We start from the raw sequence: 13,748 nt of genomic DNA, 5'->3' as shown, positions 1-13,748 counted from the left end.
GTATGTTCACTTAGCTCCTTCAAAATGAGTTATACAGCATCAGTAAAGCACTCTTTTGTGTCCACTTTGGCTTTTTCCAAGTTCAGTCGTCAGCAAAGTATTAGTAGAACTTAGACATGAATTCATATACCAACAGTTTAAAGTGGTTCTTTGAGAAGTTGCTTTTGCACAGTTCAAAGTTTGCCTGAGGGCTTCTCCATCTTCAGTTTAGGGAACAAGCAAGCTGTTTTGCAATTCATGTCAAAACTCTTAGTAAGATAGCCTCAAGCCCTTTCTGTGAACGTTGGAGTGAAAGAACATTCTCCAATGTGAAGTCTCATTTTTCAGACCTCATTAATTTCATATCAAGGGATGTAATATAAAGAAACATATCTGTGTGAGAGCCTTAATCCTCAAGTAGATACATGCTTTTGTCACATGAACTCCAAAACTTTAATCCAGCACTTGCAAAGTTTTCTCCTCAGTGAATCTTGTATGTAAAGCAAGTGTATGAAGGCCTAAAACATTAAAGAAGTGAAAGGACAAAAGCTCACTATTTCTTTTTACCAGCTGCAGTTCACCTTGAGTAACTACTATGAGTAAAAAGATGTCAGGGGAAAGAAATGGCACAATAATGAGTCTTCCAGTTGACCAATAAGTATCAACTGCGGGCAAGAGAGAGTGGGGGGAAGTTTCTTTTCTCACTGAATTATTCATTGGTCCAGTAATGACTCTTGAACAGATAAATTAAGACAGTCACTACACAAGGATTTTATAAGTTTATACAGATTCTGACATCTTTACTCATTGTATCACTTTTTTGACTTGACATTAGACACAGTACATTCCATTATAGCACAACCCATTCCCAGCCAGTTGTGAAAAGCAAATAGTAGGCACCAGACACTTCCAACTAAGCTGCCCCTCCCCCACTTTTTTTTTTTTTTAAAACACATTTAACTAGTAAAGCAGTCTATATATATTTATTTATTTTGCTGGATTGATAAATGAAGCTTTGGTTAGAATTCTGTTGATACCACTGACCAAGAATTTTGTTCATTTCACAGTCCAGTAGCTCCCTACCAGTCACAAATTAAGATATGCTCTCATTCAGATAAGGCAGGGATGTGAAAGACACTGCATTTTTAATACTGTACTCTTATAAATGCCACAGAAACAGAACTTATTGTGGAAAGACATACATCGTTTACAAATCATTTGCCTAAGTTGGTTCTCCAGACAAGTCTTATCTTTACTGCTGGCACAAGGGATACAAGAGACAACCACTGTCCTCTTAACTAATCTGGTGAGACTAATGACCATCTGCAACATTCATTTGGAACCAATGCCTTTGTTACTATAGTCAAGCTGGATACTGACTAAAAGATGTGCATTTTACTTATAGTAATTATTGTAGTCACCCTCTGAAAGGCTTCCATTTATTGAGGTTGATTTTCTTTCTTGCCACCAAATCTAGGAGAAAACCTGACAGTTTTAATCTCTTTTAGAGCTCACTAACCTTGCAGAGTGATTCAAAAACTCTCACAATTGCACGTCAAAACAAAAATCAAAAGAAAGGAATTTCAAGATCATCTTTATGCATAATAGAGGAGCAGTAAGGGGCGTGAGAACATCTTTACTTTACAGTGTCTCTAAGAATTCGCTCTATACCACCGGTTAACGCACTGAAAAGTGACTAGTTTTAGCAGGAAATTTGGTTTCAAAATTACATGAGCATGAATTACATTTCTTGATAAACTTCTATAGATGGCACTCAATTCTTCTAGTGAAAGGAGAACTTTGGTTCAAATTAACTTTTTAATTCTATTAGTTACAGTAATCTGAATAAATTACAAAAGCTTATTAGTGAAGAAAATCCAACTAAGGTCTACTTTAGAAATAACATCTCATAAGAAAAAGATCATTGGATGATGTCAACAGGTAAATGCAACTTCCACAATTATATCTGAAGTTGTCCTAGAGCAATGTCAAGTTTGGGAGCTGCTCTAAATCTCTTGTTCCTTAGGATGATCGTGTTGTTGAGATGTTCAGAGTCTTTGGCGGGTTAAAGGGTATTTACCTATACAAAGATAAACATCAGATTGAGAAGACACTTTTCTACTTAGCCCTCGAAAGTTAGTGATTATGATCATGCAGATTAATCTCAAAGTGAAGTAATACTCTAGAGCCTTACGCTTCCCACAGTGAAAATTTATACTCTAGTTGTTTTATTTGCAAAGCAGAGGGGCCCCTATCCATGTAGGGGAAGAAAAAAGACTGGCAATAGACCCTTCTGTGCAGAGTTGCAAAAGCACACCTATTAAGCTACTACAGTAATTATAATTGCTGATTTAAGCATGAAGACAACTTCCATAATATTTTTAATTCAAAAACAATGTAGTCATTGGCTGGGTACATGCTATAGATCTACATTTCAGCTTCTGTTTTAAGTGCACAGTTGGCACTTCATAGAATTTCATTTGGACAAGCATGGTCACTCGTTTCAAAATAGAAGAGAAAGTTGCCAGTCTAAAACCCCTAAGATTTTCCATAGCTGTTAAGTTATAGTGGTTAAACGAAAATATCACAATCAGTAAGACAAAATATAGCTGTAAACTGTGCTACTGAATTTGTTCCATATGGATCCATTTAGATTTAAGGTAGCTTGAATTTATCTTAATTAATCAGGAAAAAAAACAGACTTTTAACAACTAATTTTGTAAAAGCCATGTGTTAAATATTGTTAGAGGAGGTAGCCTATAAGTTGTTAGATCTGAAAAAATACAGGTCTATTCTGGCTGTAAACATTTCTAGAGCAGTAGATATAAATATCCATAATAAAAAGTAGTGTGGAAAAAGTTGTTCTAGGAAAAAAGAAAAACAGGTAAAATTATCTAAGCTTCAAAAGGAAAAACAGTAGAAACATTTAATACATTTACTCATCTGTGTAGTTTAAATGATATAGAACTGAAGATTAATATATTACAAATCCACATACAATAAAAAAAGTGTTAGCTGTATAAATTCACTAGTCTGTTGACATTTGTAATAAGCATTTATCCAAACAAATTCAGGTATTTTTATATGCTAATTATGTCATACGCATCTGACGATTCTCCAAAGAACAGATATAGTGGAAACATTGATTTGATTTAAAAAAAAAAAATGTGCAAATGCTTCACAAGTGAGTTTTACACAGTGTGAACCCCTGATTTTTAGAGCAGTTTTTCATCATGTCTTGATTTGTTGATTCTAATCGATATATTTTGTATCTTAATAAATTGGCTTTTTCGAACATCAGTAATTAAGGCATCTTGCTGTATACAGTTTCTTAATAGTGCAAACAAAAACCATCTTTAATAGTTTGATTAAAACAAGATACTAAAACATTTCAAAGTTTTTCAACGTAACTGGAAGATAGCTGCACATTTTAACTTTTCTTGTGAAACAGTTTAAAACCTTCTTATGGTGGCGATTGGTCTTGTTGGTTTCTTATAACTGGTTCTGCAGTTTTGTCTTCGTGATGATAGAATTTATATTCCTTTATGCAATATTGCAGTGAAACACAGCAGCACTTAAAATGACTTTACCAAGTAACTGAACAAATCCCAAATACAGCAAAGGCATATAGTTTTCATAGTGCACTTTCACCTCATTGAAGTAAAAGCTGCTCCTATTAGGCATTTTTCCACTTCAATGTGAAGTAGATTGTTAGGATTTTGTTAGTGGTTTCATTAAACAGTTTTTGAAAGTCCATTCCTCTTCTGCCAACAGTTCTTAGAAGAGATATATTTTGGAAATAGTGTATAAATCCAGGGATATTTAAAAAGATTATTTAGACAAATATGCACTCCCCAGTTCTCCAAGCATCTCAGTGTAGCTGTAATAGATAAGCACCTACATCCTGAAAAGGAGAAAGAAGAAAAAAGTTAGTCACATTAATTCAATGCTGAAATAAAGAATGCATAAGGTAGGATGCATATTGTAATCATTTCAAAGTATACTACGAAGATATTGTAATTTGCACTGCAGTAGTGCCTAAGAGCTCTAGTCATGGACCAGGAGCCCTTTGCACAAGGTGCTGTACAAACACAGAACAAGTAAAAGTAAGGCTCCAGTTTATGTAAAGTATAGGCAGGACCCTGTCTGCTGAAAAGCACATTGGGACCAAATTCCTCAGCAACATCAATGTGGTCTATTTCCCTTCTCCCCCATGCACACTTACATCTATGGCACATAGCTGAAAATACTCATGATGTAAAATTACTAGACTATTTTCAACAATATTTTTCTTCTTCTGCTATGCTCTCCAGGCATCCTAGCTCCGCTCTCTGGGTGTCTGCTCCTCAGTGTTGTACAGGTGGGCTAAGAACTTCCTTCTCCCCGCACATGGCACAGAAAGGGGACGTGTTTGTAGCCAGCTTCAATAGCTCATCTCTGGACTTTGGTTGCTGAGCTGGTCTTCAGGTAGCTCAGTTGACCAGCTTAAATTTTTTTTGCCTCCTACGACTCCATGGCTGCAATCTGGACTCCAGTTCTGCCTCCTTGACCCCCTGCTGCCCGGCTACATGGAACATTGCAGGGAGCATGCACTCTTTGTGGGGACAGCTGGAGTGCAGCTACAGACAGGTCCCAACAGGGCAGGAAAACAAAAGATATCAGGAGTCTGGATGCAGCAAAACGGCAAATTCCCTAATCATGGAATTGTAGACTTCACAAAGTTCCAACTGAGATAAATGAGGTAGGTCATAGCCTAACGTAATAGCTTTAGGGGTATCTGCAGACTCATGAAGACAACACTGAACTGACTTACACTCTGATCCTTTATGGTAGCCAAGGTAATTTTGGAAACATTAAGTTTTTTTTTTTTAAAAAAAAGCTGAGATACGGGAACACAATTTTATGACAGAGATGAATTCTACAAAGGGTCCTGACTACAAGCAAACACCAACACTGTTACCTCACAATACAATGCATAGTCTTTTGTAAATACTAGTCACTGCATCTCCATTTTTTCCCCTCCAATGAACAAGCAGCTAGTGAAAAGCTGTTTGGTGGGTAGTGTAAGTACTATATGAAAAGCTCACAGCTATGCATTTCTAAATATTAGTCAGTGCAAACTTCCTCCCCTCCCAGGTTTGTCCTCTTACTCTCTTTCTTGGACTCAGGAACCCCTCTTTCACTCCACTGCTCAAAGCATGCAGCTGAGCCAATGCCTACCCTCCCTCCTTTCCCATACTTGATCCATGTCAGACCTTTCCTGGGAAGAGGGCTCTGGCTAAGTGCAGCCCTGTTGATCCCAAATTGGTTTGTGTGAGGAATACATGGTCCTACAGCTCTGAGTGCAAAGAGCAGCGCCTGCAGAATTGGGTGCTCAGGCACCTGTCCCCTCAGTGGGCCTGTCACTGCACGAGGGTGAAGAGTTGCAATGAACAAGCAGCAGGGGAAGGCAGACATTTAGCATGCTTTAGAAAGCTGTGGGCTTCTTTCCTCAGCCCTGAAACATTTTAACTATCAAGCTTGTTACCCTCTCTCTTTGCCCAGCCACCCAACACTTAAACCTAAAGATGCAGCAGGTATTTAAGATTCTCGATCCTGCAGTACACATATATTGGTATGTCAATATTTAAAGAAGCACCTCTCTCCTTTCATATTCTACCTACTTATCTAGGTTTTTATACTAATATCCAAGTGCCTTACTAGTATCAGATAAAAAAAACAACCTAACATATCTTTCTCTCCCCAATTGGGAGGAATGTGTTTTTGTTTTTGTTTTTTTTAAATAAAATGTTTATGGGAAAGTCAAACTAGATCCCCATGTCACTGCTAATAGATGAAACTGTAAAGCAGACATTTGAGATTTCTCCAACCAAACTTTTCTGATTTATATGAACATTAAATGAAAAATATTTTGAAGATTCTACATCCTGTAACACTTGTGGGATGCATACATATTTGATGTCAAGTTAGATGGATATTCAGTGTTACACTGATTACTGAACATCACTGGAAACAAATTACCTTAGCTATATTACCAGTATATCCTGGAACCAGAGTTAGATGATTTTCTTGTTCCCACAATCCACTTAATTGTTGTTTTAAAATCTGAATATTTCTGGAAGAGAAACAAACAGTCACAAGTGCACTTTTTATTTATCTGAATATCACTCTGGTAACAAGTGTTTTACGGTAGATATGTATTAGAGAACGTTATTCTACATCACATTAGTGGCAAGATCAAGACAGAGTGTAGACTTCTGGACTTATTGTTTAAAGTGAAGTTCACCAGTTTTTGTATTACTTTCATGTATGAGTTTTGCATTTATTAAGACTCCAATATAAAATCACTGAGAACCTTTAAAAATGAAAGTTTTGAAGAACACTGTTTGCTTCACAAAAATAAATCAACTTATTTTTAAAAAAGTCAGACAAAGTAATTAGATCATGCAATATTGTGCAGCAGTAAGAGTCACAAAACACATAAGAGGAGGTTACTTACTGTAATTGGACGTTCAAGATGTATGGTCCCTATCTGCATTCCACATGTGGGTGTGCATGCACGCCATGCGCCTGAGTCCGGAAGTTTTCTCCAAGCAGTGTCCGTTGACCCGCACATAAGCCGTATGTCTCCTCGCGTTCCTGACTGAGGACATAAGGGGCACCGCGGGTTGATGCCACTCCAGTTCCTCCTTTTACCACAGTGTATTCGAGTCCGAAGCAGAAGGGAAGGAGGCAGGTAGTGGAATACAGATAGTGACCACACATCACAAAGAATTTCTACTTACAAGAAGTAACCTCCTTCTCTTTGAGTGATGGTCCCTACGTGGGTGACCTGCGAGCACTGATCAGGATGGTGTTGAGTGCGAGAAGGCTGATGCTAAAGCCATTTGCAATATAGCTCATCTCATGATCCAGGGCATAGTGTGTTGTAAACGTGTACGGAACACCACTTGTGGCTTTGCAGATATCTTGCCATGGAACAACAGCTAACGAAGCCAAGGAAGTGGCCTGTGCCTATACAGTATGAGCTGTAACACCCTCGGAGGGTGGGAGGGGGTTGATATTTTGTAGCATATCAGTATGCAGCCTGAGACCCACTGAGAGATCCTCTCTCTGTGAGTATATGGCTTGGCCCCTTGATCTTACTGCCATAGCCACAAAGAGTCTTGGTTACTTTTGAAAGGGTTTAGTTCTTTGTAGGTAGAATACCAGGGCCCGCCTGACATCGAGGGAGTATAATCTCTTGTCTGTGGGAAGGCGTGTGGTTTGGGTAGAACACAGATAAGTGAATAAACTGGTTGAGATGGAATTCTGACACAACCTTGGGGAGAACTTTGGGGTGTAGTCTCAATGAAAGTTTTCATTTGTGGAAGACCATTTAGGAAGGGTCTGCCATCATGGCTGCTAGTTCACTGACCCTTCTGTCTGAAGTGATAGCAACCAGCCAGGAATGCCACTTTCATGGAGAGGTGGGTCATGGTACAGGTTGCCAAAGGTTTGAAAGGTGGTCTTGTGAAGGCTGACAGGATGAGGTTAAGGTTGCCAAATCCACACCTCACTGGAACCAGTGGAAAGATTTTGAGCAGGCCTTTCATGAATAGTACCATTGTAGGGTGCGTAAAGATGGAGATCTGTCCACTGGGGGGAAGGGGAGAGAGGATGGTGCTAGGTGCTTCCAGGTGCACCTGGATCACGCTGAGAGCTAAGCCCAATGTTTTCAGGGAAAGGAGGTAATCTAGGGTGACAAAGATGGTCACCATGTCTGGGGAATGGTGGTGGCAGTAGGCTCACTCCAGAAAGTGATGCCACTTTGCCTGATACCATGTTCTGGTGGATTATTTTCTGCTCTGGTTAAGGATCTGCTGGATCTGGGCAGAACACGCACAGTCTATGTCAGATGCCCATCCAAACACCAGACTCTGAGAATGTTTGAGTCTGCCCTGGTCTTGTGTGAGAAGATCCAGTAACAACCGGAGCCTGACCAATAGTTGGGTAGAGAGCTTCAGGAAGTCTGTGAACCAGAACTGTCAGGGACAGTAGAGAGTTAGGAGGATGATGTGGCTCTGTCCCCACACACCTTCCTGAGAACTTGAGGCAACAGGGGAATGAGGGAAGGCATACTGAAGGTCGCCCATCTCAAGGGGATGCTCTCCTGCTCCCGGAGAGTCTCTTCCCATGGTGCCCCTTAAGGAATACATAGGGAGCTTCTGATTCACATATGACACAGAGGTCCTAGGTGGGAATACCCCACCATGTGAAGAGGGTGGTCAGTGTAGTTCCCATTGTGGAGAGTCCTGCTCAGTGCTTCTGCCAAGGAATTCTGGGTGCCTGGAAGATACAGAGCCTGTATGGTAATCTAATTTCTGATGCACCAATTACACAGTCTGATCGACTCTGAGCAGAGGGAACGAGATCTGGTCTCCTCCTGCCCCCTGCTTATTCATGCAGACCACCATGGCAATGTTGTCTGAAAGGATTTGTATGTGGAGATCATATATGAGGAAAAGGAAGGCTTTGCAGGAGAGACGGACTGCCCTGAGTAACCTAGCTTCCCTCAGTGTCCACGTGCCCTGCACCATGCAGTGGTCCAGGTGGGCATCATGATGGTGGCCTTCGGAGTGGGAGGCTTGAAGGGGATCCTGATCATGACCTTGATGGATTGGACCACCAAACAAGAGAGGTCAGAACATCCAACGGAACAGCGACTCTGGAGTCGATGTGGTCCCTGGTCAGCTTGTAGGTCAGGTGGAGCCAGGTCTGTAGGCACTACAGGTGGAGTCTTGCAAGAGGCGTCATGGGTGCAGGCTGCCATGTGCCCCGAGAGAGAAGCATTAGCTGACTATTGTGTGGGGTTTGCTGCAAATGTAGGCAATCAGGGTGCTCATCATTGCCAGGACGAAGGCCTATGCAGCAACTAAGTCCAGTCTCCAATAAAATTTATTGTCCGCATGGGTGGTAAAACGGACTTGTCTTCATTCACATAGATCCCTAGGGAGGCCAAGAGTCTTCTAAGAGATTGGATAGTGGAGAAAAATTGTTGTCAAAAATGTCCCACAAGGAGTTAATTGTCCAGGTAAGGGAACAGCATCTCATCCGGGCCGCTCTGAGCGCAAATACCTTCGAAAAGACGCATGGTGCTGTCACTATTCCAAAGGGAAGGATGCGAAATTGATAGTGTTGATGTCCCCCTATGAAACGAAGAAATTTCCTGTGAGACAGGTGGATGTCTATATGGAAGCGTGCATCTTTCATGTAGAGAGCTGTGAACCAAGCTCCCTCTTGGAGGGAGGAGATTATCAATGACAATGTAACCATGCGGAATTTCAGCTTTCTGATTAATGTAGTTAGCTGATAGGATTGGTATCCACCCTCTGCTTTTTTTCAGAAGGAAGAAGTATGGTGCATAGAATCACCTTTCCTGGTATTGAAGTGGGACACCCTCTATCTCACTATGTTTCCTGCTGAAGAATCAACTGATGGGAAGGATCCCTTGAAGGGGGTCAGGTGGGAATGAAAGAAACTCGATGGAGCATCTGTGATGGATGATCTCCAGTACCCAACTGTCTGTGGTGATTTTGCCCCAACTGTGGGCAAAAAAGGGAAGATGGCTGCTGAAGATGACTGGCAATCAGGTGGTTAGCATCGGAGACTGAAGCCACGGATCCCTGCGCAGCACTAGTCTGGTGGCTAAGGAACGGGAAGCAGTGTTGGCTGGCATCCACTACTGCCTGGAGGGTGTCCTTTGCCACCTGCCTCCCCACATCCACTAGGGCCTGGAACTGGGCCTGATCCTACACAGGGAGCTCGTCCCTAAACTCTGCCAGCCTGCCATACGTGTTGAAGTTGTACTTAGCTAGCACAGATTGGTAGTTCACTATGCAGAATTGCAGACCCACCGATGAAAGGGCCTTTAGCCGGCCCAAAGTAGCATCCCTCGGGGGTGGAGGCACGTGATGCTGGAGTGTGTCACACTGTCTGGTTCCAGGATGGCCTTGTTTATAGGGAGGGCCACTCTGGAGAGTTCCAGTGGCTGGAGGATGTCCAGGAGATGTTGTTGAGGATCCTGGACTTCCTCCAGCAGAATCTGCAAGTTGGTAGCCACCCGCTGCAGATGTTCATGGTACTGCTGATCATCTGGCGGAGAGAGCGGCAAATGGATGATTGCCTCGGCTAATGATGAGGTGGCTCCAGTTGGAACCAGTGGCACTGGTTCCACGTCTTCCTCCTCATAAACTGACGGAGCAGGCTGATGTGTGTGAGAGGCACGATAAGAACCTTGAAATGGTGCTGGGAATATGTAGTACTGGTCCCAGCGTTTCCAGTAGGGCCAGAACGCGTGGTCCATTGGTCTGGGTGGGTCCATGGGGAAGCAATACCAGGCTTCCCTCAGGGGTCCTAGCCAGGTGGGTAGGGTTGCTTCAGCTGCCTGTTTAGGCTCCTGTGAGGCAAAGGCGAAACTAGCTGAGTTAAGTCCTGGAATTCCTCAGAGTCAGATGACAGTTCCAGTGGAAACGGCAGGACCATTGGTACTGGAAGGTCCCAGTCCAATGAACATGGAAGGGGCCTTTCCTGCAGCAGGAGCAGCAGTTTGTCCTCTGGTGTGGGGATGTCCTGGAGAATGGATGGGCTCGAGAGGAGTGAGGACTGCAAGTATGGCAGGATCACCGCCTCTGGAGATAAGAATGTCTGAGTCTGCATAGTGCCCATGGAGACTCCAGAGGGAATCCGGCTCCATAGTCCTATGCAGGTGGTGGCAAAGTGGCACTGATGGAGTATCCAGAGCTGCAGTAATAGATGGGCACGCTAAGTGTCCTGGTACTGAGGCCACTGGCGGTCCTGAGAGATCCTACTTCTTCTTAGTCTTACCCTCCGGCCGGGTTGGGGGCGGTCTTTGGCATTGGTTCCGCAGGATCTGCTTGTGACATCTCACCTGACCTTGCACAGCTCAGGGAGGGAATGCATCTCTTATGAGCTGTCTGCTGTGAGGATCTGCTGTTGTGCCCATGAGGGTGTTTCTTGCTCGTGTGGTGGGACTTGTCCTTGCTCATCAGAGTTGGTAATTCTGCATTCAGGCATGTGGAGGCTGCTGGACTGGAGGGTCTCCTTGGCCAGGATCTGAGTGCATCTGTGGCCTCATTGCCTGTTCCAGTAGGAACTTGCCAAGCCGGAGATCAAAGGCCTCTTAAGTTCTGGACAGGAAGGGCTTATAGACGTTGCACACATCTTGGCAAAGTGTTTCTCCCGGACAGTATAGGCACTGTTGATGCTCATCACTGATGAAAAAGGAACAAGGGCAGGAGATGCAGTTCTTGAAGCCTGAGATCCTCGGCATAGTCTCTGGGTGGCAAGGGGTTGAGTCATACAACCATAAATAACTATATTAACTATTGTAAGTATAAAACTATTTACAACAGTGAAAGGCAACTCTCTTATCTGGATAAGAGTGAAGGACGAATACGGGTTTCGACTCAGATAATGTGGCAATAAGAACGAACTGGAGTGGTGTCGGCCTGCACTGCCACATATACCCTCCTCTGTCAGGAGCATGAGGAGACGTATCGCACATGTGTGGGTCAGTGGACACTGCTTGGAGAAAGCTTCCGGACAGAGGCGCATGGTGTGCACGCATACCCACATGTGGAATACATGTAGAGACCATCACTTGAAGAAGTGAAGTTTTTACTTTCACGTTATTATATGTTGCCTGAAGCTTTTTCATTTTGGGAGAACACATATCTGAGCCTTGTGATGATAGGACAAAACAGTCTGAATAAATTTAATGCAGCTTTTGAATAACTACACTACTACAGTAATGAGTGACAATACCATGATATCATACTCACCCATCTTTTACTTTTTCCATGTGTGCAGACAGTTCTGACCACCATCTCTTAATGACAGCTAGGAGCCAGTTTAGACCAACTATCACATACCTGTAATAACATATTTAGATATTATGTACCTACCCTCCCTTTGGTGCAGATGGACACCATATCCACCAACTGAAAGGAGAGGTAAACAGACTCCCTTTTACTTGAGGGTTAACTAAAAGATTATAAAGCTCAGAAGGTGACAACGCAATTGGAAAAATCATGAAGGAAAAACATTTCACATTTTAATTCCTTTATGTATTTTCTACTTTGAAATGATGAGGCAACCTCACATAATAAAGGATGTTAAGATGTTCTGCATCAGAATGTTCCGTCAGGGAGTCTCATAACTTGGAATCAAGACTTTGGTGCTGGGTCTACAAGATTTTAGTGTTTGTGAATACATTTTGAAACAAGGGCAAAGACAGCTTCCTCCTCTGCAGCTGTGGAGAACCCTTGGCTAAAAACAAACAAACAAAAACAAAAAAACCTGCGCTTTTTGCACCACTTGGGGACTGGGCCTGGAGGAAACGGGGATAGGGATTTACACCAGAAGAGTAATCCTTGCAGAGTGCTTCCTGCATGGAAGCAGTGGGGAAGTGAACAGCAGGAGGATCCACTACTATGCAGAGATACTTCTGTGGGGGAGTTGAAGGGAAGAAAAGTGTATCAGCGCCCATGAAGACTACTTTATTCACTTTGGATTGGAGGAGGAGTTCATGACCAAGAGTCTGGTGGGGAATGATTCTTTTGAACCATTCTGAAGGTTCTGATATAAAATATTAATATTGTGATTCATTTTGATACTTACTCTTCATATTTGCTTTTAAGCAGTGATTTTACTAAAGGAAATAGATCTACACAGCAGCCAACTGAAATATATGGTTTTTCTTCCTGTAAACTAAAATAAAGTAATGTTAAAGTACATGAACTTGGATCAATTCATTTGAACCTTGTTCAAACTCCCTCCTCCTGATTTTTTTTTTTTTTTTACCTGCTAGTAAGTACCGGAAGGCAATCTACCACTACTCCAAGATCCTGTATCCTAGAGACATTAAGGAAAAATAGGTTAGATTACTAGTTGATTATCTTATACTGTGTAATTCCACTAGGATTAATTTTAAAAAAACATCAGGAATTGTAGCTAAGTTACAAGTTGTTTCAAGTTAAATAAAGTTTACAGTGCTGCAGCAGGCTTGGGATGGCTACTGCATTGGAGAAGAATTTAAAAAATAAAAACTTAAAAAACAGACCACTCAGTTTACCTCACTAAATAGGCTATGAGTTCACTTATACTTCTCCTTCTCCAGAAGGTTAAAGCTACATTCAGTCTCAGATTTCTACTAAAAAGAACTTGTGCCATAGTATCATGGTCCTGGGAAACCTGTATTTAAGAAACAAAAAGGTTTTCAAACTTAAATATTGGTTAGTTATTGCACAATGAATTCCTGCAATATAATTACACTGACATAGTTTTTCTAGCCAAATGGTGACAAATCTTATTTGTATAGAAGGAATTTTAAATTTTTGTAATACAGGTAAATCAAGTAATCTTCAAATGCAGAGGTCCAAAACACTAAGTATTATTATTTTTTTTAAACCAATAACAGCTCATAAGTGTCCCTTTAATAAAAAAAAATGCAACACAAATAGATTTATTACTCTGGTCCATCATTTAAAAAATGTTCCTAAAGTTAGGTATCTAAGTAAGTGACCTGACATTCAGAGGTGTCAAGCACCTGCAAATCTCTCAGATTTCCATGGGACCTGCTTGATGTCCAGCAATTTTGAAAAAATGTCATTGTACTTATTTAGGTGTCTAAACAAGGATTTAGGAGCCTATTTAAGAACTCATTACAGAAAATCTTGTCCCTATACAGTAATTTAAACCTATACATT

At 41.7% G+C, this 13,748-nt stretch overlaps 1 protein-coding gene across 4 annotated transcripts in view; it reads right to left on the bottom strand.

Annotated features, from left to right (window-relative positions):
• Positions 1–745: 745 nt before the first annotated feature.
• KATNBL1 (katanin regulatory subunit B1 like 1) overlaps positions 746–13,748 on the bottom strand; it is a 55,987-nt gene continuing 42,984 nt past the window's right edge. For all 4 annotated transcript variants that reach the window (XM_048854649.2, XM_048854650.2, XM_048854648.2 and 1 more), the window contains 6 exons: positions 13,115–13,233; positions 12,844–12,894; positions 12,661–12,750; positions 11,823–11,912; positions 6,001–6,094; positions 746–3,883 (listed from right to left, as the gene is read on the bottom strand). In XM_048854649.2, the coding sequence (XP_048710606.1) occupies positions 3,851–3,883; positions 6,001–6,094; positions 11,823–11,912; positions 12,661–12,750; positions 12,844–12,894; positions 13,115–13,233 (477 nt within the window). In that variant the 3' untranslated portion in view covers positions 746–3,850. The remainder of the gene's footprint in view (positions 3,884–6,000; positions 6,095–11,822; positions 11,913–12,660; positions 12,751–12,843; positions 12,895–13,114; positions 13,234–13,748) is intronic.

This window comes from Caretta caretta, chromosome 6 (assembly GCF_965140235.1).
Source record: "Caretta caretta isolate rCarCar2 chromosome 6, rCarCar1.hap1, whole genome shotgun sequence".
Classification (NCBI taxonomy): Eukaryota; Metazoa; Chordata; order Testudines; family Cheloniidae; genus Caretta; species Caretta caretta.
This window is presented reverse-complemented; position numbering and strand designations above follow the sequence as displayed.